This window comes from Haliaeetus leucocephalus, unplaced genomic scaffold (assembly GCF_000737465.1).
Source record: "Haliaeetus leucocephalus isolate CR32 unplaced genomic scaffold, Haliaeetus_leucocephalus-4.0 Scaffold310, whole genome shotgun sequence".
NCBI lineage: Eukaryota > Metazoa > Chordata > Aves > Accipitriformes > Accipitridae > Haliaeetus > Haliaeetus leucocephalus.
The window spans coordinates 63,116-88,946 of record NW_010972746.1 but is presented as its reverse complement, the minus strand read 5'-3'; the positions used below and the strand labels follow the sequence as shown (position 1 = coordinate 88,946).

At 53.9% G+C, this 25,831-nt stretch overlaps 1 protein-coding gene across 3 annotated transcripts; it reads right to left on the bottom strand.

Moving 5' to 3' along the window:
* Nucleotides 1–322: 322 nt before the first annotated feature.
* On the bottom strand, nucleotides 323–25,831 carry SMARCA4 (SWI/SNF related, matrix associated, actin dependent regulator of chromatin, subfamily a, member 4). 3 transcript variants are annotated; one of them, XM_010571205.1, is made up of 36 exons: nucleotides 25,755–25,831; nucleotides 21,553–21,844; nucleotides 20,592–20,724; nucleotides 19,730–20,128; nucleotides 19,151–19,249; nucleotides 18,399–18,657; nucleotides 17,768–17,894; nucleotides 17,445–17,618; nucleotides 16,960–17,133; nucleotides 16,670–16,837; nucleotides 16,506–16,556; nucleotides 15,620–15,750; nucleotides 14,998–15,055; nucleotides 14,348–14,466; nucleotides 13,924–14,074; nucleotides 13,310–13,473; nucleotides 13,067–13,133; nucleotides 12,612–12,722; nucleotides 11,385–11,627; nucleotides 10,612–10,725; nucleotides 10,274–10,381; nucleotides 9,431–9,517; nucleotides 8,808–8,854; nucleotides 8,456–8,622; nucleotides 6,648–6,811; nucleotides 5,599–5,826; nucleotides 5,279–5,377; nucleotides 4,936–5,013; nucleotides 3,650–3,868; nucleotides 2,646–2,899; nucleotides 1,862–1,970; nucleotides 1,478–1,579; nucleotides 1,239–1,369; nucleotides 1,033–1,034; nucleotides 770–909; nucleotides 323–521 (listed from the first exon to the last, which is right to left on the bottom strand). In XM_010571205.1, the coding sequence occupies exons 2-36, from the start codon at nucleotides 21,772–21,774 to the stop codon at nucleotides 489–491; spliced, it is 4,932 nt and encodes a 1,643-aa protein (XP_010569507.1). In that variant the 5' UTR covers nucleotides 21,775–21,844; nucleotides 25,755–25,831; the 3' UTR covers nucleotides 323–488. The 3 variants fall into 3 exon arrangements, with proteins under 3 accessions (XP_010569507.1, XP_010569505.1, XP_010569504.1); XM_010571203.1 differs by lacking the exons at nucleotides 323–521; nucleotides 770–909; nucleotides 1,033–1,034; ... (2 more) ...; nucleotides 1,862–1,970; nucleotides 2,646–2,899 and adding an exon at nucleotides 4,813–4,856 and having other exon boundaries at nucleotides 3,787–3,868; XM_010571202.1 differs by lacking the exons at nucleotides 323–521; nucleotides 770–909; nucleotides 1,033–1,034; ... (2 more) ...; nucleotides 1,862–1,970; nucleotides 2,646–2,899 and having other exon boundaries at nucleotides 3,834–3,868; nucleotides 4,813–5,013.

Sequence of the window (25,831 nt, the reverse complement as noted above, 5' to 3'; positions counted from 1 at the left end):
GCGAGAGAGACCCCAAAGAGACAGCCCCAGTCCCGTCGGTTTAATTTATTACTGCTCGAAATCCAGTGACATCGACAGGCGCGGCCGGCACCGCGCTCCCCCCGCTGCCGTCCCGGCAAGGGGCTGGCGGCGCAACCGGTGGGGTACAATCCAGTCCGAGGAGCGGAGGGCGAGGCGCATGCATCCACGGTTAAAAACGGACGGCAAGGGGACACCGCCGGCGCCGCCGGAAGGAAGAACCAGTGCCGCGCCTTCCCCGTCCACCGCCTTCCCGCCGGTTAATGCCGGAACAGACGCTACAGGGGCCGGGAGGGGCCGGGAAGGGTCCTACAGCTCTCGGCAGTATAAATACGGAAAAGGTTTTATACAGTTTACTCGAATCTGGAACTACAGCGTTGCTACCCGTTAGAGCTAAGGAGTGGGGGGGACGGGGTGGGGTACAGGGTAGGGGGGATGGCACCGGGAGCCCGGAGCCGTGGAATGTCGGTTTAGTCTTCTTCGGTGCCGCTGCCGGAGCGATCCTGGAAGGAGGGAGAAGAGGTCAGGGCTGAAGAGGAGGCTGGGGGAGGAAGGGAAGGGGAAGGGTTGAGGGGCAGGAGGAAGGAGCTGGGGGGCAGAATGAGGGGTTTGGGGGTAGGAGGAGGGAGTTGGGGGGCAGGAGGAAGAAAGGAAGGGGTCTAGGGGGCAGACAAGGGGTTTAAGGGGGCAGGAGGAGGAAATGAAGGGGTTTTGGGGGACAGAATGAGGGAGTTGGGGGGCAGGACCTCACCTCCTCCTGCTCCTCCTCGCTGTCGTCGTCGCTCACCACGGGCTTGGCGCGGGAGCCGCGGCTGGTGCGCCGGCGGCCCTTCAGCCGGTCCTGCGCCTTCTCCTTCCGCCCCAGCTTGATCTTCACCTTGACAGAGCGAGCTGCAGTGGCAGCAGGGGGGGGAAAGGAGGAGAGGGGGTCACAGTGGCACCCCACGCCAGCTTCGGCTCCCCTATTCCCCCCACCCCCCTCGCATTTTGCTATCCCAGAGCCCACGGTGTCACACCTGTCCGGGGCGGCACGGGTGCGACAATGTCCCCCCCACCGTCCCCGTCCAGCGTCCCCACGGTCCCCGGGGCAGCGGCGCTGGCAGCGTGCGCTTCCCCCAGGCACGCTGCCGGCCCTGCCCCGCCGGAGGGGGGAGGTCCGGGCTCCACAGCCCCCCCCCCCCCCCCAACCCCCCACCCCCCCCGCGCCCGGGCCCTCCCACTCTGATTCGGATCCTTCCTCTTCTCCTTCCTCCTCCTCCTCGCTGTCCTCACCTTCGCTCTCCTCCTCCTTCTCAATTTTCTGCCTCACGCTGGTGAAGACGGACTGCAGGACGATGGAGTCTTCGTAGATCTGTGGTGGGGGGGCAGCGCCAGGGTGAGGAGGGGAGGGAAGGAGCGGGCAGCGAGTGCTGCCTGCCCGGCATCTCCGGGGCTCGCACCGCGCTGTGCCGTGCCTTACCAGAGAGCCCTCCAGGTTGAAGGTCTGCGCGTTCTGGCACAGCAGCATGACGTCCTTCTCCAGGTCATTCAGGCTCCGGTACTTGTGGTTGCGGATGCGCTCCTGCGGGGAGAGAAGGGACGAGTCAGTCTGCTGCGCTCGTTAGCCAGGCGGTGACGAAGGGGTTTGGTCTCCGCCCTCCGGCTCTCCCCAGACACCGACGGCAACACCGGACGCTACAGCCTGCCCGCGTCCAGCACGGGACAGCAGAGCCACCGCACACCCGGATGAGGGGTTGAGGCATCCACGCGACTGCCGGCCACCGTGGCTGTCAAGGCCAACCGCACCAGCGCGGCAAAGCGTGGCAGGTCCACGCCAACCGCGGCGTAACTCAGGCAGCATTACCTTGATTTTCTTGAAGTCGACAGGCTTGCGGATGAGCTCGTAGTACTCTGGCAGCTCCTTGCGGGAAGGCAGCTGGATGAAGACTTCGCTGAGCTGCCGTCCACTACTACTACAAAGAGAAACCACGTGTCAAAGGCGAGCGCCCGGCAGCACCGGACAGAGCCGCGGCAGAGCTGCTTGCCTCCATCCCTCCTCCTTGGCAGCGCTGGCACAGGGAGAACGTATGTGTGTCCCCCCAGCAGCAGAGAGGAGCCCAGGGGTCTGGGGCATTTAAGCAGCTGCTCCTCCACGTGAAGCACCAACCGCTGCACCACGGGTGCCTAAATAGCAAAGCGCAGCACCGGGAACAGCCGGCAGCGCCAGACGGAACAGCCCCGAGTGGACTGTGACCCGTGGGACAAGTCAGCAGCAACCACCCTGCAGTGGGACGGCTGTGTGCCACGAGGCCGCCAAGAAACAGACAGGGTTTTCTGCAGCCTACGGCCACACCGGGCACGAGCCAGGCCTCAGTTCATCCAAGTTGGCAGCAGAACTGCCCTCTGCAGCCTAATTAATTCCTCATTCCCAGCCCACTAGACGAAGCTGCCAGCTGCACACGCGTGCGGCACTCAGCCCATTTGATCTTCCCAGTGCTCTGCAAATCTCAGCTGCCCCCGCAAGCCAAGAGCCACAGGGATTAAACCGGTGGCGCTGCCGGCTCCCTGGCCGGGGTTCAGGCTCTCATTAGGAGAGTGCAGCCAGCGCCATGTGGTGAGAGCTCGGTGCCCATCCCTGCTTCTCTTACCTGTCCTTATACTTGATGACAGCGTCCACGATCTTCTTCATTTTTTTGGTAAGGTTGGGGGGGTTTGGGGAAAGTTTCTCCGCCGGTGGCCTGCCGCGCTTCTTCTGCTTTTTGCTATCATCATCCTTATCCCGGCTGCGGGTGCTGGTGGTGGGAGTGGCAGAGCCGACGTCTGTGTCCCGCTTGCGTTTACGGGAAGATTTTTTCTGGCGCACCTCCTCCTCAATCTCCTCCAGCGTGCCCTCCTCGATCGCCTGCCCAGGGGACCAACACAGGATCTGCTAGCACGGAGGCTCCCAGCTGCTGGGGGCTGCCGGCACTGCCCGCTCAGCCAGGACCTGCTTAACCCACCTCCGCCGCTCCCAGCCCCGGCTGGACACACAGCCGAGTGGCTCCGGCGAGCACCTTCCCCTGTGCTGTGAGCCCACGGCAACACTGCATTTCCAAACCCCAACAGGCCGGGGAGGCAACTTGGGGTTCGGTTCCTGGGAATGGAGGCTCTGTAGGGTGCCAGCTCAGAGGCTCGGCCACGGGGACAGCTTTGGGGCGACCATGAAGGTCCCTCGCTGAACGATGGGTAATTGCGGGATGGGGAGAAAGGAGGCCCCGGAGAGACCGGCTATAGTGCCGACAGCCTCTCCAGCCCAGGGAGCTCAATACATCAGCCTCGCCGTAACTACCATTGCCTCTCCCTCCTCCTCCTCGCAGGCACGCCTGCAGGGGTTCAGAGTCTGCCCGGCCTCGTTAAGAGCAACCCTCCGCTATGGCGTGGGTTTGTGCCAGGACACCCTGGGCTTGAGGGGAAGCTCGTGGCTGGGTCAGGCTTCAGGGATGAATCGAAGCCACTTTGGAAAGCTTTGCAGCACGGAGTGGTTTTAACTGTGCGGTCAAAGGCGGCAGGCGGCCATGGCCCCAGGCACTTGCTCTGGTGCAGAGGGAGGGACCCGAGCGCTGAAGCCGAGGTTTGAGAAGGCCATTGGAGAACGATGCTGTACCATGTATACCTTGAGCCACTGCTTTTCCGTCAGCGAGTCGCTGTAGTCCACCTCCTTACGGTGTCGCGAGCCTCGCCCAAACATCTTTTCCTCCTCCTCCTCACATGTCAACCTCTCCACCTCGGCATCATCCTTGATGATCCAAGACGGCAGCTCATCCTCCTCCATCAGGCGCGGTTTGCGCTTGGGGTTTCGCGCCTCCTCCCGCCTGCGGTCCAGGTCCATGCGCTGGAAGAAGAGGGGTTTGCTGTGGGGCTGCCGGCAAAGCCACGGCGAAGGGTGGCCGCCATGTCCCTAACACCTCGGGGTGTCCTTGGAGGAGGCACAGGGTGCTGCAGAACGGGCACAGCCTCGAGATGGCTGGAGGATGGGGCTTGAGGATATCTGAGCTGGCACAGGGCTGTGGTGACAGCAGGGACGGGGGTACGCTGCCCTCTGACCGCCCAGCGTGCATGGCTGGAGGAACCACGCAAGGAGCTGGAGGCGTATCGGTAGCTACTGGCTCCTCACAGCTCAGTAGAAGCTGCGTAAAATAAACCCCGCAGGCCACAAATGGGGAGAAGCGTGGCACGCTCACCGGGAGGCAGAGCAGGGGCGGTGGGAGGTTGGATCTTGTTAAGCTGACCGCTCCACCGGGGCTGGGGAGCTCTCCTCTCTCCACCAGCCTTCTCTGGGCAAGTCTGCCGCTACCGAAGCCCCTTGGAGACTGCGGGCTGGCGTGTCGGGCACAGAAGTTACACATGCACCGGCAGAGCTGACAGGGCTGCGATTTTGGGGAGATGTGAGCTCTGGGTGAGAGACACCCGGCCTCGCACAAACACCCTGTCCTCATTCAGGGTTTGCCCAAACCAGTGCCATCCGCGAGACCTTGAACCTTCAAATGAGGCTCGGAGCTTGGCAGTCTCCTTTATGAGGAGCCTTTCCTCCATTTTAAATGCTCCTTGTCCCACTTCCAAGAGTTTTCTCAGGCCGGAGCTCTTTTGGGTGGGGAAACAGCTTTTTGCTGAGGGACAGGAGTCCTGGCACACGACTCCCGGCCCCATCTCCTCCTTCCCACAACAGGAGCAGAGCCCGAGGCTCAGCCCCTCTCCTCCGGCTCCCCCCCGAGCTCATCCCTTACCAGAGCTGGGAGCGTCCTGACTTTGAGCCCCTGCTCTACTGTTTTGTTTTACCTGTTGAACGAGTCACGGCTTCGTTAAGCACTCTCAGCTGATTTCTGTTAGAGAGACCGTTTTAGCTGCTACTCGGAAGAACAGCGGGCACCACTCCTCCTCCGCAGCCTGTGCCATGCTCACCATGAAAAGGTCAAACTCCTCTTCGTGCCGCGCAATCATCTGGTTGACCGTTTCATCGTCGGGAACTTCATCTTCTTCCTGCAAGATTTTAAATCCCCGATTCAATGGCGAGAGAAGGTGGCGCGGCAGTTCGTCCGCTCGGAGCACAGCACCGAACATCGTTACCATCCGACGCTTGTTCGGTTGCCCGTGAAAGATGTGTTTTTGGGTGGCCTCAGTCCAGTTTCTAGCGGACAGGTTATCCACGGTGCAAAGATCACCGTCAGAGCTGGCACGTGCGTTGGCAGTCTCAGCAGCAAGGCCGAGGATTGAATGGGCGTGGAGACTGAACAACCCCTCTCACCTTTAGAGGTGGTTCCTCCAACTCAGCGTTCAGGCACAGGGTTGAGGCAGTGTGGGGGAAGCTTGCACTGCCACTGCCGCTGCCCGCGCTGTATCTGTTCTGTGGATAAATAGAGGACTTCAGTCTCCAGGGCTGTCAATCCGGCACCTTTCACCGACGCTAAAAATTCACTTCAAATAGAAACAAGTGTTCATGCTCCTTTTTCCTTCTAGCCCCCACGCCCTTGGCCTCGAGGACGCACAGAGCAGTGGAGCAAAGCCAGCCACACGTTCGCCATTCGCGCTCTGGAGTAGGAGGAAGCTGCCTGCGCTGCCCCTTACCTCGTCCTGCTCCTCGTGCTCCAAGATAGCCTGGAGGAAGGCTCTTCGCTCGTGGCTCGAGGACTTCTGGTCAAACATGCCGGCTTGGATAACCTTCTGATCAACATTCAGCTTGTATTTGGCAGCAGCAAGGATCTTCTCCTCCACGCTGTTGACGGTGCAGAGACGGAGAACGCGCACTTCGTTCTGCTGCCCGATGCGGTGCGCTCGGTCTTGCGCTTGCAGGTCCTGCCGGGGAAGGGCGCATCGTTTGCTGAGTGATTTACAGCCGGCTCCCGCCGAGATAAAACACGCTTTATCCTCTAAATCATGGGAGACGCAGGCCGCTCCCTGAATGCTCTCAGCAATCCCTGAGGACTATGGTACGCTTGCAGGGAATTCAGTTAACGGAAACCATTGGTACTGGTGGCTGCTCTCTCCTTAGGAGACGGAGCGTGCATGGGGAAGAAAACGACCATGCAGGCAATTGCAGCCAGAATTTGTGGATGGCTCTCTTGCCTCTCGCAGGCCGTCCGTCATCAGGAGCGTGCCTGCAGGTCTCTACCAGCACCGGGCTCGGAGGATGGCAGAGTTTCAACGCCTCAACTCATGCTGGGAGGAGGAAGGGCTCTCTGACCTCAGCTGCTGGCAGAAATAATCTTTAAAGGTTTACTGCCAGCGCAATGGTTCATTTAGCTGCACGAGACTCTCGGCTTGTCCTCCAGCCTGCCTCACCCGCCAGAACCAAGCCCCGCTCGCAGCCGGGAGGGCAAACGCCCAAGGTTCTTGCGCAAGACTACACTGCTGGCTCTCATCCTGGGGACACAGCTACGACACCGCAGCAGCGGATGGACAGAAACGGCAGCATTTGGGTGGCGGGTCTTCATCGTCAGGCTGGACTGCCAGCACTGGCTGCGCATCTCAGAAGTGCTAAGGCTCAAGAGCGAGCGCAGTGCTCTTCTAGGCATGCGAGAGAGATGGCGTGGATGGAGCCGTCTTCTCCATCCATTTTGCTCGCTTTTATTTGTTTGTTTGGTGTTTTTGTTTTGGTTTGTTTGTTTGTTTTTTACCTGGTGAGGGTTCCAGTCGCTGTCAAAGATAATCACAGTATCGGCAGACTGGAGGTTCAGACCCAGCCCGCCAGCCCGAGTGCTGAGCAAAAAAATGAAGTACTCGGAGCCTGGCTCATTGAAAGTCTTTAACAACATGCCCCGGTCTTCTGCTTTAGTGGTTCCTAAAAACAGAGAGGAAGGGTTACTCCTGCCCTGACAGTCACAAGATCTGGTGGGGCGGGAGGGTGAGGGGCTCTGCGGCATTCGGAGGGGGCTGCCCACCATCTGGAGGGAGCACGGGGGCTCAGAAGAGGCACTTGGGGTACCGAGGCCGTGGCGTCAGGGTGCTCGCAGGCACTGCAACGGCCGTCAGGAACGACCGGCTCCAGCGGGGAAGGGAGAGCCTGGTTGGGTGTGGGTGTGTGTCCTGTGAAAGGACGCCGTGGCAAGGTGGGTGCAGCCCAGCATGAGGCAGGGCGAGGGGAACGTGCGGCCGCTTTCAGTAGAAAGACCTGAGAGAAAGGGCAAGAGGGAGAGGAATGGCTAAAGCGGGCGGGTGCTGCTGGCCCGACTTGGCATCTGGGCTGTCCATGAGTGGATCAGAAGATCTCCCAGAGCTCGGGACAGTGGTACTAGGAACACGGCTGGTTTTAAGGCAGTGTTTGGTACATTTGAGGCTGGGGTCGTTATGGGAGGTTGGCAGCAGCAGGAGACCGAGCTCAGCGATACGTGAGGGTCTCTCCCAGCCCATCCTCCCCAAAACCATCCTCCTTCCGCTCTCATTAGAGAAATGCAGTTCCATAAACCACACAAAGGCTCTGCACAAGCCCAGGGGAGAGCTGGGGATGCTCTGGGGTGCGAGGTGAGCTCGCCCTACTTCGCAGGGAATCGTTAAGAGATGCTCACACTCACGCTAGTTGTGGTGTCTAACTGCCTTGTCTCTGACTGTGCTGTGGGGCCATGACTCTCCCCACTTGGTGCTGGGGAAGGGGCATGTGGGGCGAGTTACTGCTCAGCTATGAGCACAAAAGGCCGCACAGTAAGGTGCTGGCCACAAGCATGATGCCGCGCTAACACCCATCCCACACTGGAAGTTGTTAAATGTTGTGACTGAAGGAACAAACAGCTCTGAGAGACTGACTGGAAGGGAGAAACCTTGGTTTCAATACTGCTTCGGTCTCATTCTGCACCTCACCTTCTCAGGATCTTAACGCTTCTCTCGACAGATCAATTCTTTAAGGAGTTAGCACCGCTCTTTGCTGGCAAAGAGGGTTTGGGTCTGCACAGACTTCAGCAGCCCCACAGCTTTGGGGGCATCTTTACAGGTATTCAGTGGTTTATTCCAACCGAAAATGGTGAATTGAATTTCCTTTTCTCCTACATTAGATTTGTGCACAAACTAAGCTGCACACCTGGAATCCAACTAATGAATTTATATTTACATTATTTTAATAATGTTATAGGCCAGCTGGCCCTTAACAGCATCCTTCAGTGTTTCAGAATTAATAGTAGATCGGCTGAATTTAAAAACGAAAACCGTAACTGAAGCAGCAGCCGATGATAATGTAGAAAGTCAAAGGCTGCACTTTATATCTTTCATCCTGCATACTGCAAGGTTTATTGCTATAATTTGCATCCTGCAAGCAGGGTTAATTGCTTTACAACGTGCTGTTTGCTGCAGACCTATTTCCCTTGCAAGAGATGCCTGGTCAGTGAACCCGGAGGAGCTTACCTCACTGCTCGGCCCCATGCGAGGGGTTTATCCTCACTGCAAGCCATAAGTAACAGAGGGGCAGCTGCTGTCCCCGCGCATCAGAGGCACTCACCATCCAGCCTGAGGTATTTGAATCCGCGATAAGCAAAATAATCTTCCATGATGGTCATGAGGGAGGTCATCTGGCAGAAGAGCAGCACCTTGTGGTTGGTAGCTCGCAGTTTGGGGAGGATTCTGTCGAGGAGCTCAAATTTGCCTGAGGCACGGTACAAATCCAGTCTGTGAGGGAAGAGAAGAGGGAAATAAGGATTCGATGCTAAAAACACAGTGTCTGCCTTGCATAAGGATTACCAGCGCTCACTGTAGTAGTGCTACTGCATTTAACATGCACTGATAAACCACTTCACAAGGAAAAGCCACAAGTTATAACTCCACTTGTTATAACTCCAAAATACCCTACTTACCCTTGCACGATACCTCCTGTGAACCCCAAGTGCTCAGAAAAGGATTCCTGGGATCAGAAAGAGAAACGATGTTAGAAACTGTCCTTGCACACAAATAAATCCAGCAAAGTCCTGGAACTGCCCTAAAACAGAACTGGCCTTGGGGTCAGGCAGGGAGGACTGGTGACGGCAGAGGTGCCGCTCCCAAAGTGCCTTGGGGAGCAGGCACAGGAACAGAGTGATTTTAAAATCTGCCTGGTGTCAGATGGCAATGCCCTGCTGCCGACGCAGAGAGTTTGTGCCCAAAAAGATCAGGCTGAAGGGATACACCCGTCTCGCTCTTTTTAGGTGATAGTGCTTCACCGAGCTCACTTGAACAGCTTTCAGACTGTTTTGGGCAGCAAGAAGGAGCATTTTGAAGGAAGCCCGATCGGCACAGTGCCGTGCTGAGGGCTGACGTTCAGCTGGCCAAGCAGCCAGGCCTGGCACTGAGGTGGTTAGTGGTTGGTCCGTGCCGCAGCCACAACAGCTGTTTGGTTTATCCCCGTTTGGTTTATCTCCATTTAGGAGGGGGACAGAACAGTTTTGTCACGTTTCCAGAGGGCGTGCAATCACCGTGCGTGCCAGCCCTGAGCCCACGTTACCTCTATATGCTGAAACATGTAGGGGTGGTTACAGATCTTCCGCAGCTGCATGATCGTGTTCATCAAGGTTTTTGTACCACCTTTACCCTGCACAAACGAGACAAGAAATTAGAAATCTGAATTTCAGTTTACTGATCGCAATAGCTATCCAGGTGGTCGTGAGGAATATTCTGGGCCTATTTAGCTGGGCATTTGCAGCCCTGAGGCTCCAGCGCTGGCCAGATCTAGCTGGAGATTTGTCTAGAGGCATTGGTCCCAGAGCAGGACTGCCTGGGTGGGCAGCCAAGCTCTCCCCAGTTAGCGAGGGGTGAAGTTTTTAATACAGACGTTAAAGTCACCTTGAGAATTCTAAGGAGCAAAGGCTGCTGAAAAGCCAGCTGCTTTGGGGGAGTGGAGCTGAAGAACATGGAATTTTTCACCTCCAGCTTTTAGTTCAGATCAAAGTGTCCTTTTTATCTTCTCTTCTAATTAATTGCCATTTGACTTTCCGATCACTTTCAAAAGGAAGTCAGCGGCCTCCGTGAGTTTCCTGGAAGTCGCAGGATTACACCCACCACAACCCTCAGGGCTCGTATGGACACATGAGGGGTTCGCGCTGGGCCAGGCTCAACCCACACCCCCCGAGGCAGCCCATCCACTCGAGTGGGGCGCTGGCCCACAGCTCTGACCCTGTCCCTCCAGGACTTCTTGCTTTGCTTTGCTTGTAAAGGGGTTTTTTGCTTTATCTGTTAATGTGGCAACTGAGGACAGCCACGGAACAGACACCCCCATTCCCGGAGGCGTTTCCAACCCCACTCTGACGGCAGAGGAATTCGCCAAAAGCAGGGACTTTGGTGGCCAGACCTTTTTGTCCTTCTCGGAGCCATCCGTGAGGAGCACCCCCTTGGCCTGCATGTGCCTGTAGAGGACCCTCTGCAGAGCAGACATGTCACACTTGATCACGTACTCCACCTGCAAGGACCGAGAGGTTAATTCCCAAGGCGATGCGAGCGAGCACCTCCAAAACCCCAAGATCCTTCTGGCGCCTGGCACAAACCCATCCACTTCTAAAGCCTGGGGGGACCACAAGTCCCTTGTTCTCAGATGAATCAAACCAGCCACCTCTTCCTGGAGCTGAATAAAGCTCCACACACACACCCTGAGATGGGGGGAAGAGCAGGGCAGTTCATCCCGGCTGTTACCTTTTCAGGCAGCTGCGCTTCTACTTCCTTCTTCAGCCTCCGCAGCAGGAAGGGGCGCAGCACTTTGTGCAAACGCCGAATGATCAGGATGGTTTCTTCTTCATTCAGGTCCACCTGCGTCACCAGGGAAAGGAACTGTTACACAAGGGAAGTTCCCTTCCTCAGCATCTGTCAACGCCGGCAAGATTCCCATGGTCAGGGTAATGCACAACGACGCATTGCTCTGCACGTGGCAGAACTGGGACACCGAAAGTCTCTTTGATGTAATCATCGCAATCCGAGGTTTCTGCACTGATTTTATTTTATTTTATTTTTTTTTTTTTTTTAAGTTCAAGCTCACTTATCTTCCCCTGGCTGCCCGATAATCTGCTCTGCAAAACCTCAGCTGCTGCAATTCAACAGGAGTCGCTTCAAACAGCTCCAGAGCCATTAACAGCAGCACCAACAGCACCTTCACCATCTGAGAACTACGCTAGCAAGAGCCCAACTGGCTTTTCCCACTGACACTAAGATACCTCAGGGTCAGGAGAACCGTTCACCTACCCTCATTTCCAGTACTCAATTAACGCTCTGTATTTTCCAGTCTTCCAGTAAAACCCAGCCCAAAGAAACTACATTTTACAGGACGGTGCTCTGCACCTCGCGAGTAGAAATTAAGAGATTTTTGCGAGCGTTTCCAAACACAAGCTACCTAAAACACCCAGTGGCCGATGACAGCCCTGACCCCCCAGCCCCACCAGTGGCATCAGCCACCACCCGGCTTCCTGCCGTACCTTTTCTCCCGTCATGGCAAAAGGAGCATTAAACCACTGCTCAAACGTGCTACAGCTCTTGAAGATGGTCGGCAGGAGGAAATTGAGCAGGGCCCACAGCTCGGGGAGCTTGTTCTGCAGCGGGGTTCCCGTCAGCAGCAAACGGCGCGGAGCCACGTAGTGCGTGTTGAGGACCTGGGTGAGCTTGCAGTGGTGGTTCTTCATTCTGTGGCCCTCGTCCACAATCATGTACTTCCAGCGGATCTGCAGGAAGGAGAAGGGGGGTATGAGCAAGGGATGGCGGCTCTCTGCACCGCAGCTATGACTGGAGAATCCCACCAACAGCCTTTGGTAGACCAGGCTTCCAGGAGAGATCCAAGCTAGCCGGGATTGTGGAAATCCACACTGACTTCTAAGCTGCTGCCGGGGAACTGGTCCCATCGGGCGCAATTTGTGTCTCTGGTTCAGAGACAGACACGGAAGGAGTGGGAAGAAAGGAAGGATGCTAATGCCAAATAGCTGACAGAGACTGATGCCAGCTTTGGGCAATGTCAGTATTTCTTGAGATTTTTGGCCATTAACAAATCAAATCGTGTTTAACTCTCCATAATACAAAGGGAAAAGAGAAGACTGTTCCCTTCGAAGCCTTGCTGAGGCTTCAACACATCTTACAATCTGGGCAGACCCCTGTCACTGAGGTAAGCAGCGCTGCAGAACTAATTCTGAGCGAGACTAAACCCCTTAAACCCAGGGTTTTGACTTGGCACATTGTCTGCGTGCTTTTTTGAAACGGCACAACCTTTCCAGCCCAAGGGAAGCCTCAACATTTGATTTTTACCGTGTGGCTGCTGGCTAAGTACAGAAAAACCCCTTCACCACTCAGCTAGGGCAGAAGGGCAACAATGATCTTGTAGGGGTTCTAATAAATATTCATTGTCCTATGAATCGCTTTACTAAAAGGGAAAAAATTATTTGCTGTATCACAGGATATGCAGCCAAAACCAACAAGAATGCTACATCAGTTCTGGCTGCTGAGGGTGAGCTGCAGCTCCTCGCCTCCTGCCACATGACGATGAGAGACCCCAGAGATAAAAATCTCACTTAAGACAGCAGGATTTTTCTGACAGGGACTGTCTCAGTGACATCTGTGCAGTGCTCACAAGTGCAGCGAGGACAGGCAATCCTCCTGCCACAGCCCAGATAACACTGAACAGGGAGCTGCTGTTGCCTGCTGCTGGCAGGACTCACCTTGGCCAGGATGTGCTTATCTTTGATGATATATTCATAAGTAGTGAGCAAGACGTTGAATTTCCCACTTCGGAGCTGAGGTACGAATGCCCGTCTTGCTGCTGGAGAGCCCTGGAGAAAGAATTTCAAACAGAAATGTTAAACCAGAATATGATTTCCAGGAGAAGAGAGATGGTGGGAGTAGTTATCAACACGGAACAATTGTTCCAGTTACAGAAAGACAGCAAGAACATTTGTGCAGACGGTAGCAGCTGGATCCCTTCTGCTGTTAAGGAATGAAAACCAAATGTGGATTTCATTGATTTAGCGCCAGAAAGCATCCCAGCTTCTTTGGGATAATGGAAATATTGTTTGACTGGAAGGAAGAAAAGGCAAACTGGCACCCAAGGAATCCTCACGAAACAAGTGGCCAAAGGAGTCTGGTAAGTGCATGCAAAAATAATGCTGGTACTTGCCTTGTATGAGACCTTCACCACAGAAGGAGCCCACTTGTCAAACTCATACGCCCAATTCGAAAAAGTTTTGGGGGGGGAAAAAAAAAAAAAAAAAAAAAAAAGAGAGAGAAATGGTAAAACTGGCCCTTGCACAATGGGGAATCACACCGCAGAGGCCTGGAGCTGGCACGGATGCCAGGCCAAGAAGCATTTTCTGTGCTGCACAGGGCTGGGAGGGGTGATGAATTCACGCACGGCACTTACGAGAGAGGTACTATAATGAGGAAGGGTCCGTTGATCCGTTTGTGCTCCATGAGGTATGTGATTAAAGCGATGGTCTGGATGGTTTTGCCCAGACCCATTTCATCTGCCAGGATGCCGTTCAGGTTGTTGTTGTACAAGGACACCAGCCACTCCAAACCTTTGATCTACAGGGAAAAGGGAGTGATCGAGGGATGAAAAAAAAAAAAAAAAAAAATCAGACTGCAGACAGAGGAGTCGCACATCAGATGCGCTAACGACCTGCGCACCCCACCCCCCGTCTTATGCATTATGTAGATGAGCTCCCTATACACTATTAACGATCTCATTTTAATTATTTAAAGCCAGTCACAGGCATTAATGTATTCCTCTCCTCTCAGGGCCAAGGACACACACAGAGAGCCAGCGTTCTTTGTTTTAAGCAGTGAGCCAGCCTGGCTCATTATCTTGCAACAGACAGGCGCGCTGGCTCGGCCCTCAGCTCCCGTTTCTTGCTACCAGGAGCTTCTCGGCACAGCCCAAATCTCAGTGCCTCCCACCAAAACCTCCTGGCAGCGCTGCCAGAAACGGTGTGCCCACATACGGCAGGGCCGGCGCTCCCTTCCGCAGCCTCTCACCTGGTACTGCTTGAGGACTCCATTGACCATCAGCGTGGACTGCTTGTCCACCCTCTCGGTGACCGCATGGGCCACGGCATAGTACGACTGCAGGCCCCTTGCCAGAGCTTGAGACACCCCGTATTCATCATCAACGTCTTGCTTAGCATTTCTGGGGCGGGAGGCGAAAGGAAAGTAGAAATGGAGATAAGAAAGATGATCCCTTTGGAGAAAGCTCCTGGGGATCCCCGTCAGTCCCAGGGTCCCAATACGCGCCAAATTAGGTCTCATTTTGGAAAGACTGCTCTCAAAAACCGGGAGCAGAGCAAACACCGCCTGCCGAATTTCACTCCTTTGACACAAAGCATGCGAGGTTCACAAAAGCGACTTTGAAACAGAAGACAGCATGGCACACCACGAGAGTAGGTTAAGAGGCAGGGCTCACTCGATAATGTGTCTGGCATCCACTTCTGAGACATCGTCACTGTCTGGATCGGGGATCTTTTTCTTCTCCTCCACAGGCAGGGCAGGCTGTGCAGGTTGCGGTTGCTCCTCTTCCTCCTCCTGCCAAGAGACACAAAGCGCACCCTTCTGAGCACAAAGCCGCTTATTCTCCTTTATACAATGGAAACAGCAGCAAAACCTGCTTGGCCGCACTCAGGAGTGACCGAGCCTGTGGACAACAACGGTGTAGGACAGGCTCAGAAAACCCCAGGGAAAGCACTCGCTGCCCCAGGAGCTCGCAGACCTAGACTCTGCCTGCACAGGCACGTCTGCTAACAAAGACAGAGGCTACCAGAAGCACAGTCTCACGCTGTTTGCTTCTGGACATCCAAAGAGTTACAAGAGAAATATTCAGGAAGAAAACTGGGCAGCTAACGACTGGAGCTGGCCATCTCCCCCTGCCCCTCACATTCTTTACATGGGTTTTTGGGTTTATTCTAAATACACTTATTTGAGCTGACTGACATAGATCTGTGCTGGAAAAAGTAATTCTTGAGATGAGCTTAGTGCAGTACATATGGCTGTCTCCTATTCTCTCAAAAACACTTAAAATACAAAAGCGTAAGGGAGACTGGTGGTATTTCTCCTTACCTCCTCCTCCTCTTCTGACCCACTTTCTTCACTGTCAGATCTTGGAGCTACTTCATATCTAATTAAATACAAATATTAATATTTAATTGCAAATCTGCTACCAACAGCACTCTACGCGCAGCATGAGATCAGCACAGTTCTAGAAACCCTTGCATTAAAACTTGGATTTCATTATCAGTTTTTTGTTTTTTTTTTTAAATAATAAAATGCTTATTCGTTTATTTTTCCCTCACTTTGTTCAAGTTTTCACATGCGCTCTCGGGAAAGCATATGAGCCCAAGAGCCTGCGTCCGGGACCACCCACCAAGCCTCCTGCAAGCCTTTCCCACACCATTTTGGGAGGCTGATGAAATCTTTCCTTCCCGATCCACAGTCCTGCCGCTTCCAGCTCCCTGCGCTCCCCAAGGTTTGGGCCCAGGCCAAGCGCCTTCCTCCCCACTGATCCCGTTCCGAACATCAATCCCAGCCCCCCCCTGAACAGCATTGCTACAGGCACAATCCCAGTGCACGGCCAGAGCTCCCCATTCCCCCTCGAGCTGCGGCGTGCCGCAGATCGGAGGCAAAGGTATTGGGAGGTTGGCCAGAGAAAATCTCCCATCGTTGCCCCCTTGCCGGGACTTACCCAGGGTTCATCTCCAGCCAGGCTTCCAGCTGCCCAGCCTTCGGGGCATCGGTGCCGGTGAGGATCTTGCCACTCTCCACGTGGATCACTTTGACAGGGAGGTCGCTCATTTGGCTTGTCTCGTCCAGCGGCTGAGGAATCAAAGTCAGGCTGCGGGTCAGTATTTTGATTTTTCTGCCTCGAAACAGAGCTTGGATTTACATCAACATCTACAGCTTCGAACAAACCCACCACAGGATCACCGCAACAACCGCTGGGAAGAACAAAATGGCTGACTGCTTGAAATATCACATCACCAGAGGACAGGCAAAGCTCAAAAGCTGTTGAGATTTAACATTTTGCTTTGAAAAATCGAAATGAAGAATCTTTGTGTTGGAAGGCATATTCAGATGCCAAACTTCATTCACACAGGAATAATTAATTTGAAATATCACTGAAAAGCTCTTCTGCTCGCAAGGGGTTTTGCAAAGTGCCGAGCACACAAAGTTCAACGCACAGGGTCAATCCTGGTATGTTGTCGGGGCCGCCTGCACGTGCAGAGTTACGGATCCCTCCTAGGCGACATGAATCCCAACCTGACCAACCTGCCCAAGCTCACATGGGGAGAGGAGAAAACCAAGCTCCCTGATGTCCTAAATAGTGAACCGCCCTCCCCTGTGGCAGGTCTAGAGCCTGAGAAAACTATTTGTGTCGAGGATGGGCAGAGAGATCTCTCCATCCTGGTGTAAGTTCTATTTTAGGAAGTCTCAATTTAGCCACCCACTGCATTAGATTTCATCATCGTAGTCAGCCTTGAAGTGGGGAGGATTGTAACTGGCCTTTTCAGCACGTGGCTGATGTTTCCTACCCTAGTTGGCACAGTGTGAAATAAGATTATTGGGCTTACTTCGCCATCTGGTCCGATCGCCGGAGTCTGCCCTTCCGCATTCTCTGCCTTCTGAAAGAGAAGGAAGATGGTTGTTAGCGACCCAGTGCCGAAGGAAACGACAAAAACAGCGCCTCCGCAAAGACGTTATTCCAGCTCCACGCTAGGCTTTGCTTTCAACTCACCTTCTTTTTCTTTTTCTTCTTCTTCTCCTTGGCCACCTGTGCGGCCTTGTGCTGCCGGACCAGCTCCGTCAGGTTGGCTACGTACTCGTCCGTCTGCTGCAGCAGGTAGGCCAAGCGCTTGTCCTTCTTCTGATCGATGAGCTTGCGGTACCCCTCCTCATCTTCAGCCTACGGAAAGGAGGATCGTTAACACCCTGCTAAGTGAGCTGAGCCCTCTGTGCCCACCCTGAACATGTAACAGCTCATCACGCGCACACAATACATCGCATGCACACACGCAAACCACTTACCATCAAACGGCGCATTCTCTCCTTCTCGATCCTCTCGTTTTCCTTCTTCTGCTCGCGCTCCGTGTTGGCGTGGTAAGTAGCCACCGCCTTGGTCAGCTTTTGAATTTTGCCTGTGACGGAGCGATGGTATTCCTTGAAATCTTTAGCATGCTGGAGAATGCTATTGAGGTATTCCTGCAAGGAAAAGGAACAGCAAACAGGCGGCGTCAGGACTCGTGCACTTAGGTGTTCTGCTAAGTTAATACATCTAAAGCCACAAGCTAAGCGAGATTGACTCCTCTCATATTTAACAGAGCAGAATATTGCAGTTGGAAGAGACCTACAATGATCACCTAGTCCAAATGACAATCACCTAGTCCAAAGAGGATCTTTCTCTAATCCCCTAAAAAAAGGGAATTCCCTAAAAAAGTTCAGCCCTGCCAGCTCCTGCTGCCCAACTCCTCTGGTGACCCTGAAAATGGCAAGTGCAGCACGTCACTGCTGACCTGGTGCTTCTGCCTGCGTTTCCTTTCTTGCTCAATCTTCTGCTGCTTCTCCAGCTTCTCGGTGATGCGAGCCTCACGCAGGGACTGCCGCTTGCTGCGCTTGTACGCCTTGGCGTTCAGGGCCGTTTCCAAGGCCGTGTCTCGCCTCATGCACACCACGACTTCCTGACGCAGCTTTTGGAGAGATTCAGATTAAAAAAAAAAAAGGGAATTAATTCCATGGGCGATGCTGCGAAGTATTACAATAGCGCGGGTTTCATGCCACCCACAGCTCCTACACACAGCGAGTTAATAAATCAGATTTCCTTTGACAGACAGCTTACCTGTCGCTGAAAATTAAGCAGCCTTAGTGCTTTAAGTTCAATGGTAGCTTTGGTTCTCAGGTCACCAGCCAGGGAGCCAGGAAGGTTTTCCAGCTCTTGGATTCTGTGAGCAATGCGAGCCTGCAGCCTGTAGAGGAAGGAGACGGGATTTCACAGCAGGCAGGTACCAGCACAACAAATTCACTTCCACTCCTCTCCTGACGAGAAGCTACCAAGTACAGCTCTGATTTGTGGAGGCCTTATGAGAGGCTCTTGGCAGCTGAGCGGCTGCTCAGCATCCTGTTTTTAACTCTGTTTTAATCAATTGGCACAGCAGAGATGCTCCCCCCCCAGTGGACAGGCACGCGCGGTCTCTAATAAAACATCAGCATGGTGACAGTGCCTGGAAAGCAGGAGGGATGAGATTTCGGAAGGTGCCTTGAGAAGCTCCAAGGAAAACGTACACCCACTCATCCCTCCAGATCTCTCCACATCGCACATTAAGAAGAGGTAAAACAGGATTAAGAAGAGGTAAAACAGGATGGGGAATCATTAAGGTATGCCTCAAGAGGACAAAAAGTACCAGTGGTGTGAGGAAGGTCAAGAGTGAGCCGCTCCGGACCCCGTAACCCAAGCATGGCATAGCCCCTACCTGTACTCCCTCTCTTGCAGGATTTCCACCGGGTCAAGTCCTCTGGGTTTCTGGATGGGCGTGATCCGGTTCTGCTTCTGGTGGAGCTGCACCATGGGGGCCGGCTGGGCCGGCTGCCCAGGAGACTGCGTCTGGGGCGGCATCACGGGCGACGCTGCGGGAGGCACCGCCGGGGGGGCTGGCGAGGGCCGGCCAGTGGGCTGGGGAGGAATCAGTTTCTGAGGTGTGCTAGTGGGGGCTGCAGCATTTGCCATTGGTCCTGTGGAAAAACAAACCAGAGCGCTGTCAAGAAAGCTGTGAGGAAAAATACCAAGTTGCCCCCCTGTGTAAAGGGAAGCAGTTCTGTGTATACAGAGCCCGGCTTTGGCACAGTTCGCTGGCTTCCCTCCGACCTGAAGCCACCGCCTCTCTGCCGCACCGTAAATTTAGCAGCAAATAAACCCAACGGCCTCCCTCCCCAGACGAAGCCATTAAACTCTGAACGGCTGGCTGAGAGAGCACACACGGAACTTCATAAAGCTCGAGCGGAAGAACGAGCTGATTATGGCAGCCCTTCAGAGAGCTCATTCACCGCTTACAGGAATTTAACCAGGAATCTCCAAGCTCCTTCCACCCCAGCGGCATAGAGCACCGGTGGTGGGCTTTCCCCCTGCCCTGGCACATCACTTTGTTAACCACCAGCCCCTAATGGGCTCACGGTTCCATGTCACAGTTTAAGGCAATTTTGCTGTCAATGAGCCCCCAGGTCTCACCTTCCGGCCAGGGCTTGGGGGGGCCGCCGGGGGGTTGCCCAGGCATTCCTGGGGGAACTCCTGAGGGTCCGGGAGGGGGCATGTTAGGCCCTCCTATACCTGCAGAAGGGCCAAAAAAAGAGACAGAAAGAGGGAAGAAAAAAAAAAAGGAAGAGAAAACCACATTAAGATGTTGATCTTTGTGTGTGTTTACCAGGAGCAAAGTTTATCCTCCCGCTTAGGAGAGCCTTAGCGGCACGTACGTCTTTTTGCAAGCACATAACCCCCCAGGCGTGCCCCCCCTGCCCATCAGAGATGGCACCGGAGGGATGAATCAGCCCTCCTAAACCCCAAACTGCCTGGAGGAGTCTCTGCCTCCCTGCTTCGACAGCAGCCGGGTGGGATGAATATGAAGTCCCAGTCCCCAGAAAGCTAACGGCCACGAATCGGATGGGCTGCAAGAGGTGCAAATGGAAAACCCAAACTGGGGGACACCAGGGCAGTGGAGAGGGTCAAACTGTGCCAAAACACCCTCTGGCCAGCAAAACACCCCAGTGCCGCCAGGAGCAAAGCCAATCCCTCCCCAGGGGCAGCGCTCACCGTGAGGTCTGTTATAGTTTGGAGGTGTCGGTCCTGGTCCAGGCCCTTGCACTGGTCCTTGCACTGGTCCTGTCCCGGACACGGAGGGCGGAGGTAGTGTCGGCATTTGCTGCTGCATTCCAGGCATGGGTCGCTTCCCCTGCACTGCCATCTGAAGGTGGTCGGGGAGGGGCTGGCCTCTGGCCAGCATCTTGTAGGCCATGATCTGAGCTCTCAGCTGGTGCAGCTGGTTCTGGTTAAAAGGGGTCGGGCCCCGGTTCTGCTGCCCCAGAGCTTGGGGATCAGTGCCATCCAAGGGGACTCCTCCAGGGCCCGAGGACATCTGAGGGCCAGAGGACGGACCGTTAGCCGGAACCGGACTCGAGGCGTGCTCGGAGCCGCCAAGTGGAGAAGGGTAACCTGGAGGGAGAGAGCCAGTTAGACGACAGCGAGGTGCTCGCAGCGATGGGGATGGAAAGACCGAGTTAAAAGAAAAAGAAGAACTACAGAAAACTCCTCCCCAGTGAAGCCTGCACCTGCTTTAAACCTGAAAACCCTGGGAGTGCTACATCCTTCCCAAAATGAAGGATTTAAAGCAAGCCAAGTTCCTGGATGGGAGCGGCTGTGTGGGAACAGGGCGCTTGGCGTACAACGCCACACCGATCTTGGCACAGAGGAGACCGGGACGCGAGGAGGGACAGATGGTCCTTCTCCCAGTTTGACCTTTCCATGCACTTCTTTGCTCGTTTTCATGACTATCCTAACAGACACCAGATATAAATAGAAGAGTGAAGCAAAGAGCCACAAATGCTCTGGGAGCTCCAGACTGATCCACAGACCCATCCCCATGAAAATAAGACTCATTTTTCTTAAAGAAACCAACCTTGAGAGTGTTGATCCATTGGGCTCGGAGGAGGACCCATCCCCGCGTGCCCGCCAGGCCGCATTCCCATCCCTTTCATCTGGCTGTAGCGAGGATCGTCAGTTATTCCCTTCTCATGCATGGAGTCCATGGGCTGCAGGAGAAAAGCAACACCCCAAAATCAAAGACTTGGTTACACTGTTCCCAGAGACAGAGGAAAGCCGAGGACAGGGAGCTGCACTGCATGATGCTGGCTGTGCGGAGGCAAGACACGCTCCAAAGGCAGTAAGGATTCGCTGCTCGCAGCGTGCGTGTCCAGATGTTGCCAACAACCTCCTCAAAACGAAAACCTATTTGCTGGCAAAATACCGTAGACCACAGCGAACCACCCACATTAAGTGGTGGGGAGGGGAATAAGCATAAGGGGATGTTAAAAGAAACCTGAAATTGCTTAAATGCTGTGGCTGTGTGGTTTTTCCCCAGGTCTTTCAGCTGATGATGCTGAAGATGACTGAACAAGCTATAGATCGAAAGAACTGAGAAAAAGGGGATTTAGATGATGAAATAAAACAAAAAATCCCCAACGCTTTGGTGGTAGAAATGGAAAGGGAGAAGGGAGGCTTGTTTTCCCTGAGCTCCAAATTCCCAACGACAGAAACCTTCATTAGGTGTTTCACTCTCCTTCCTTATTTAGGAATTAAACTCCTCAGCCCCCACTCGCAATCTAGAAGCAAGCTGAAGAGACAGGTACAATACCCTGGTATTTGTGGTAAGCAAATCGCATAAACTCAGCTCTAAACGGTTCATTTCTCAGGCTTTCTGCCTCAAGGGAAATACGATGCGTGAGCATCCAAAAAAATAAATGAACAGGAAAACTAAGCCACTTAAACCATTTTTTCCATGTTCTACTGAAGCGGCAGGTATTTTTTCAGTGCTGCCAGATGGCAGTGCCCAGCGGCAGCCTCCAAAATCCCCCCCTCACCTTGTGCATCTGATGCATGTTGTCCTGAGCGTAGCCCCCTGGCCCCTGAGGCGGCAGCGGGTGTCCTGCCGAGGGCGGTCCGGGGCTGGGTCCCATCATACTGTGTGCGGAACCGGGAGAGGGTCCCGGGCTGGGTCCCAACATGGCACCCGGGGACGGGCCCGGACCCGGAGAGGGCCCTGGGCGAGGTGTTCCTCCCATCGGAGGATCCGGAGTCGACATCTTCACAGCAGGAGCCGGGAAGGGGGTCCTGTCGCCAGAGAGCTTGTCTCAGCTGGAGCTGCCGCGGCTCCTGGAAGAGCCCCCGAACCGGGCACAGAAAAGGGAAACGAGGATTAGGTACAGGCAGCTGCCCACACACGCTCGCACAGGGCATGTCGCCCAGAGCAAAGCCCTTGCTAATGAACCGAGAGCACGTCAGCGACCCTGGCCTTGCGGGCTTTACAAAGCCGGCAGCATTAGGAACAAGAAGCCGACTTCCAAATCCATCTTCCTCGCAGCACGAGCACTGAATATTCCCGGGATTTGGGCAGGAGCAAACAGCATGTTGTTATCCGGTCCACACAGAAAGCGTTTGATCAGCTGAAGGGGTTTTATACCAGTTCTGGGAGTGATTTTTTTTCCACTAACATTGAAATCGATTTGAAGTCACCTCGCACTCGCTTCAACTTCCGGCAAACCTAACTCCAGAGATGTGGGTTAAGCCAAAATATCCTGCTGGGAGTGGGCAGGGAAGCATCGAAATCCAGCACCTAAATGGCCCAGAGAGTCATTCAAGTTAAATGGGCAACTTGTGTGGAAAAGCATCGCTGTTACACAAGAAACTAGAATTTCTGGTTAATTCAGATGTGGCATAAAAGAACTATTTAAAAAGATTGGACACCCATCCCAATTTGAGGTTTGGAAACATATTTGCAGTTACAGCAAACAGGCTGGGGACGCAGAGAGGCCCAAATCCATCCTCTGGTCCCAAAGCAGGACCAATTCCACCCAAACCGCTATTCTGACTGTGGGAACTCTCACTTCTGCAATTGCAAGTATAATGCAAACTAAGAAAAGAAAATGAGAGTGGACATATCTGCCTGGTGAGTGACATCAGATTTAATTTATTTCCCCTTTAACGTGAGGTTTGATGAAAGATGTAACGGGAGGTATTTTTGCCTCGAGGGATTTGCTTGGGGACCAGATCTCGTTTTGATCAATAATTATGACTGACGTCACTTTTGCAGGCTGGGAGCCGTTATGGGCAGCGAGGGTGAACGTGGACTGTGAGACGAGTGGGTCCTGGCTGAGCCGAGGGTCGTGGTGAAGGGGTGTACGTCTGGCTGGGGCTAGTCCTGTTCAGTATCTCTATCAATGACCTGGAGGCAGGAGTTAATGCACCGGTTTGCTGCCGATACTAAACTGGGAGGCGTTGTCGACTCTCTGGAGGGACGAAAGGCTGTGCAGAGAGATTTGGACAGATTAGAGCATTGGGTGATCGTCAATGGCATGAAAATTAACAAAAGCAAATGCCGGATTCTGTGCCTGGGACGAAGTAAGGCCAGGCAGAGGTATAGATTGGGAGAGGAGCCTCATTTGGGCGATGCCCTCCATGACATTAACTTTTAAAGGTCAGCCCTGAGCAGTCAGGGAGCTGGACGGGATGATCCTCACAGGTCCCTTCCAGCTGAACTACTCTACTTGCAACGAGGGCTTGGAAATCACAGAAACAGAAATTATTTTGACTTCAAAACACAGTGAGAAGTGTAAGTGTGGGGTTGGTTTTGGTTTTTTTAGGACTGCAGATGGTTGCAATGAACACAACGCCCGGTTAACGTAGGAGAACAGCTATTGCCCTCGGCTCTGACCACATATCTCTGCACAGAGCCCACCAGGATGAGCTGCAGGGACAGGAATCTGCAGCATCACCCCATTTTCACCTAAAAACGCAGCTGCACTGCAGCTTCTGCGGGATATAAAATCCCCATTCGCTGCCTGAGCCAGATTAAAAGATTTGGTTGCTGGCGAGGCAGACTATAGAAGTTAAACTTGATGTAAAATAAGGATGTGGTGTTACCACGTCCAAAGCTGGTGGCTTTCAGAGCGGTGAGGCCAGGGAGAAACACACGTGCGTGCCACCAGCATCTGCTCAGGCTGTGCCAGAGCAGGTAAATGCTTGCAGCCACCTGGGAAGGCAAATCCACGTCTGGGTTTCACGCTCTGATGCATATTGCAGCTGCAAGAGCGAAGAGGAACCTAACTGGAGGATCCGAACGCAGCAGCATGGCCGGGAGGACAACGCAGGGCCGAAAACACGGCTGGCAGAGGTGGCTCTCTGGCACGTGTGTTGGGCAAACAGAGCTGCCCTCCGTCCCAGAGTTAAATCTGCAGAAATCCTGGGCTTGGAGGGAAAGAAACTCATGAGGCTTGTTGCGCTTTTCATCTGCGGTCAGAGGACGACAGAAGGGTGAAACACTCCTTTTTTAAGGCCAGGCAATATTACAGCTCCTCCAATATTCATCTTGAGCGCTTCCTCCTTTTTTACATCTTCACTGGAAACAACACAGTACAAATTAGAGACATTTCTCAAGAACTAAATGAATTTTAAGAGGTGACCGGAGATACTTCTGGGCTGTGCAGGATATCCAGAACAACCCTAATTAACATGCTCCCCTCTGCACTCAGGATGAAGCCTAATGAGCGCAGGGTAGACGATCCCTCGTCAAGCCGCTAACCCTCCCTTCCGAACCTCTGCCAGCCAGGAGCCAGGGCTGGGTGGCATTTCATCCCGATTTGTTCTGGCAATTTGTGGTTGTGGGTGTTTATTTTTCATTTTCCTCCCATGTTGTTGGTAAACACGATGGAGCCAAGCGCTTCCCACAAACACAGTGTTGAAGGGAACGATCATGCCTCAGACCACAGGAGCTCTCAGATTCACACTTGTCCCACAGCCAGGGGAATTCAGGAGCTTGTGTTTTCACACAAAAAGGTGCAAAGTGGCTGTTAAAAAGCAGAACACGCCTAAAATCTTCCCCTTGTCCTAAATCTGTTCGGCTCTGTAGCAGTGCCAAACCCATAGATTTAATAATCTTAAGGATCTGTGGGCTGCGAAAAGGGTAGGCGGCCTCCAAAGTTCACGCTCATTTCCTGCTGGAAAATCCAGACTTGAGCAAAACGGCGGCGATTCCCAGGACACGGAGCAGCCATTGGGGAGGGAAGCTTCCCAAAATATCGACACAGGGCATCCCACGCTCACGCGAGAGGCAGGAAACATCTTCGGAGGCGAACGGAAGCACCCTTCATCTATTAAAATGTCTTTTGGGTGCTCGTGAAAAGCCGTACACTCGCCTCCGCTCTGGGGATGCCTTTTCCTCAGGCGATCCCGCTCCTGAAGTGGCTTTCAAAGGAAGCAGGCACATCTCTTGTCTTTTAAAGAAAACGTTACGGCTCTCCAGGCTTTAAATTTCCCAATTTAAAAGAAAAGGATATTCAATACTTACATCACTCGCTGGCACTTCTTGAATCATTTGATCGCTGCCTTGCTAGCCTCAGAAGGGGAAGAGTGACAGGACCTCGAGTCACCATCGCGCTGATGGTTTCAGCGTTCACAGGCACGAAAGGTAAAGGGAACAGAAACGCGACAGGCGGCCGTTTTCACTCATTTTCGCCATTCCGAGTGCATCGCTCTGCCACACAGCTGTGCCAGTGCCAGGTACCGTGAAAATTCAGCTTTTACAGCTGCAGAGCCTCTTGTCTCCAGGCTGAGGGGCCAGCCCGCCCGCAGGCACCCGCAACAGAAGGCAGGGATTTATCCCCGAGTTAAGTCCTTCCAGCCTCAGAGGAAAACAAAGGCCGCAGGAGCCGTTTCCCTCTCCTCTTGCCACAGCTAACGAGGAAGCGAGGACTAACGAAGCATTTCAGAGAGGAACGGAGGGACACTACCCGCCTACCAACAGGCGACTCAGCCCTGTGCGAGCAAGGCTTTTTGAGGAGAAAAACAAAATAAACAGTGTACTTCAAGGAACGTTACAGAAGTATGAAGTACTTTTTCATTAGGCTGACCCAGGCCTGGGCCAGCACCAGCATTGCCTCTCCACTGCAGCAATTTTATTCTTATTTCTAAGAAAAAACCATCTGACCCCCTACCACCACCCACGGGGACGTCTCTGACCAGCGCTGGGTGCTCCTGAGGCGAGGAAACCCGAAATCCAGGCACCTACCTATGGGCATGGAGGTCTCCGACACCTCACAGCGCAGTGCCGGCGTGGGGCGGTCTTGGGATGACGAGCTTTTAACG

Bases quoted from the DNA above. Each gene is read 5' to 3' on its own strand.
- SMARCA4 (XM_010571205.1), bottom strand. From the start codon at position 21,774: ATGTCGACTCCGGATCCTCCGATGGGAGGAACACCTCGCCCAGGGCCC. The intron at 14,075-14,347 runs GTGAGCCCTGCC...CTCCCGCCCCAG, and splicing joins GATGCCAGACACATTATCGA to AAATGCTAAGCAAGACGTTG. The intron at 13,474-13,923 runs GTGAGAGGCTGC...TTTTCCCTGTAG, and splicing joins GAGTCCTCAAGCAGTACCAG to ATCAAAGGTTTGGAGTGGCT.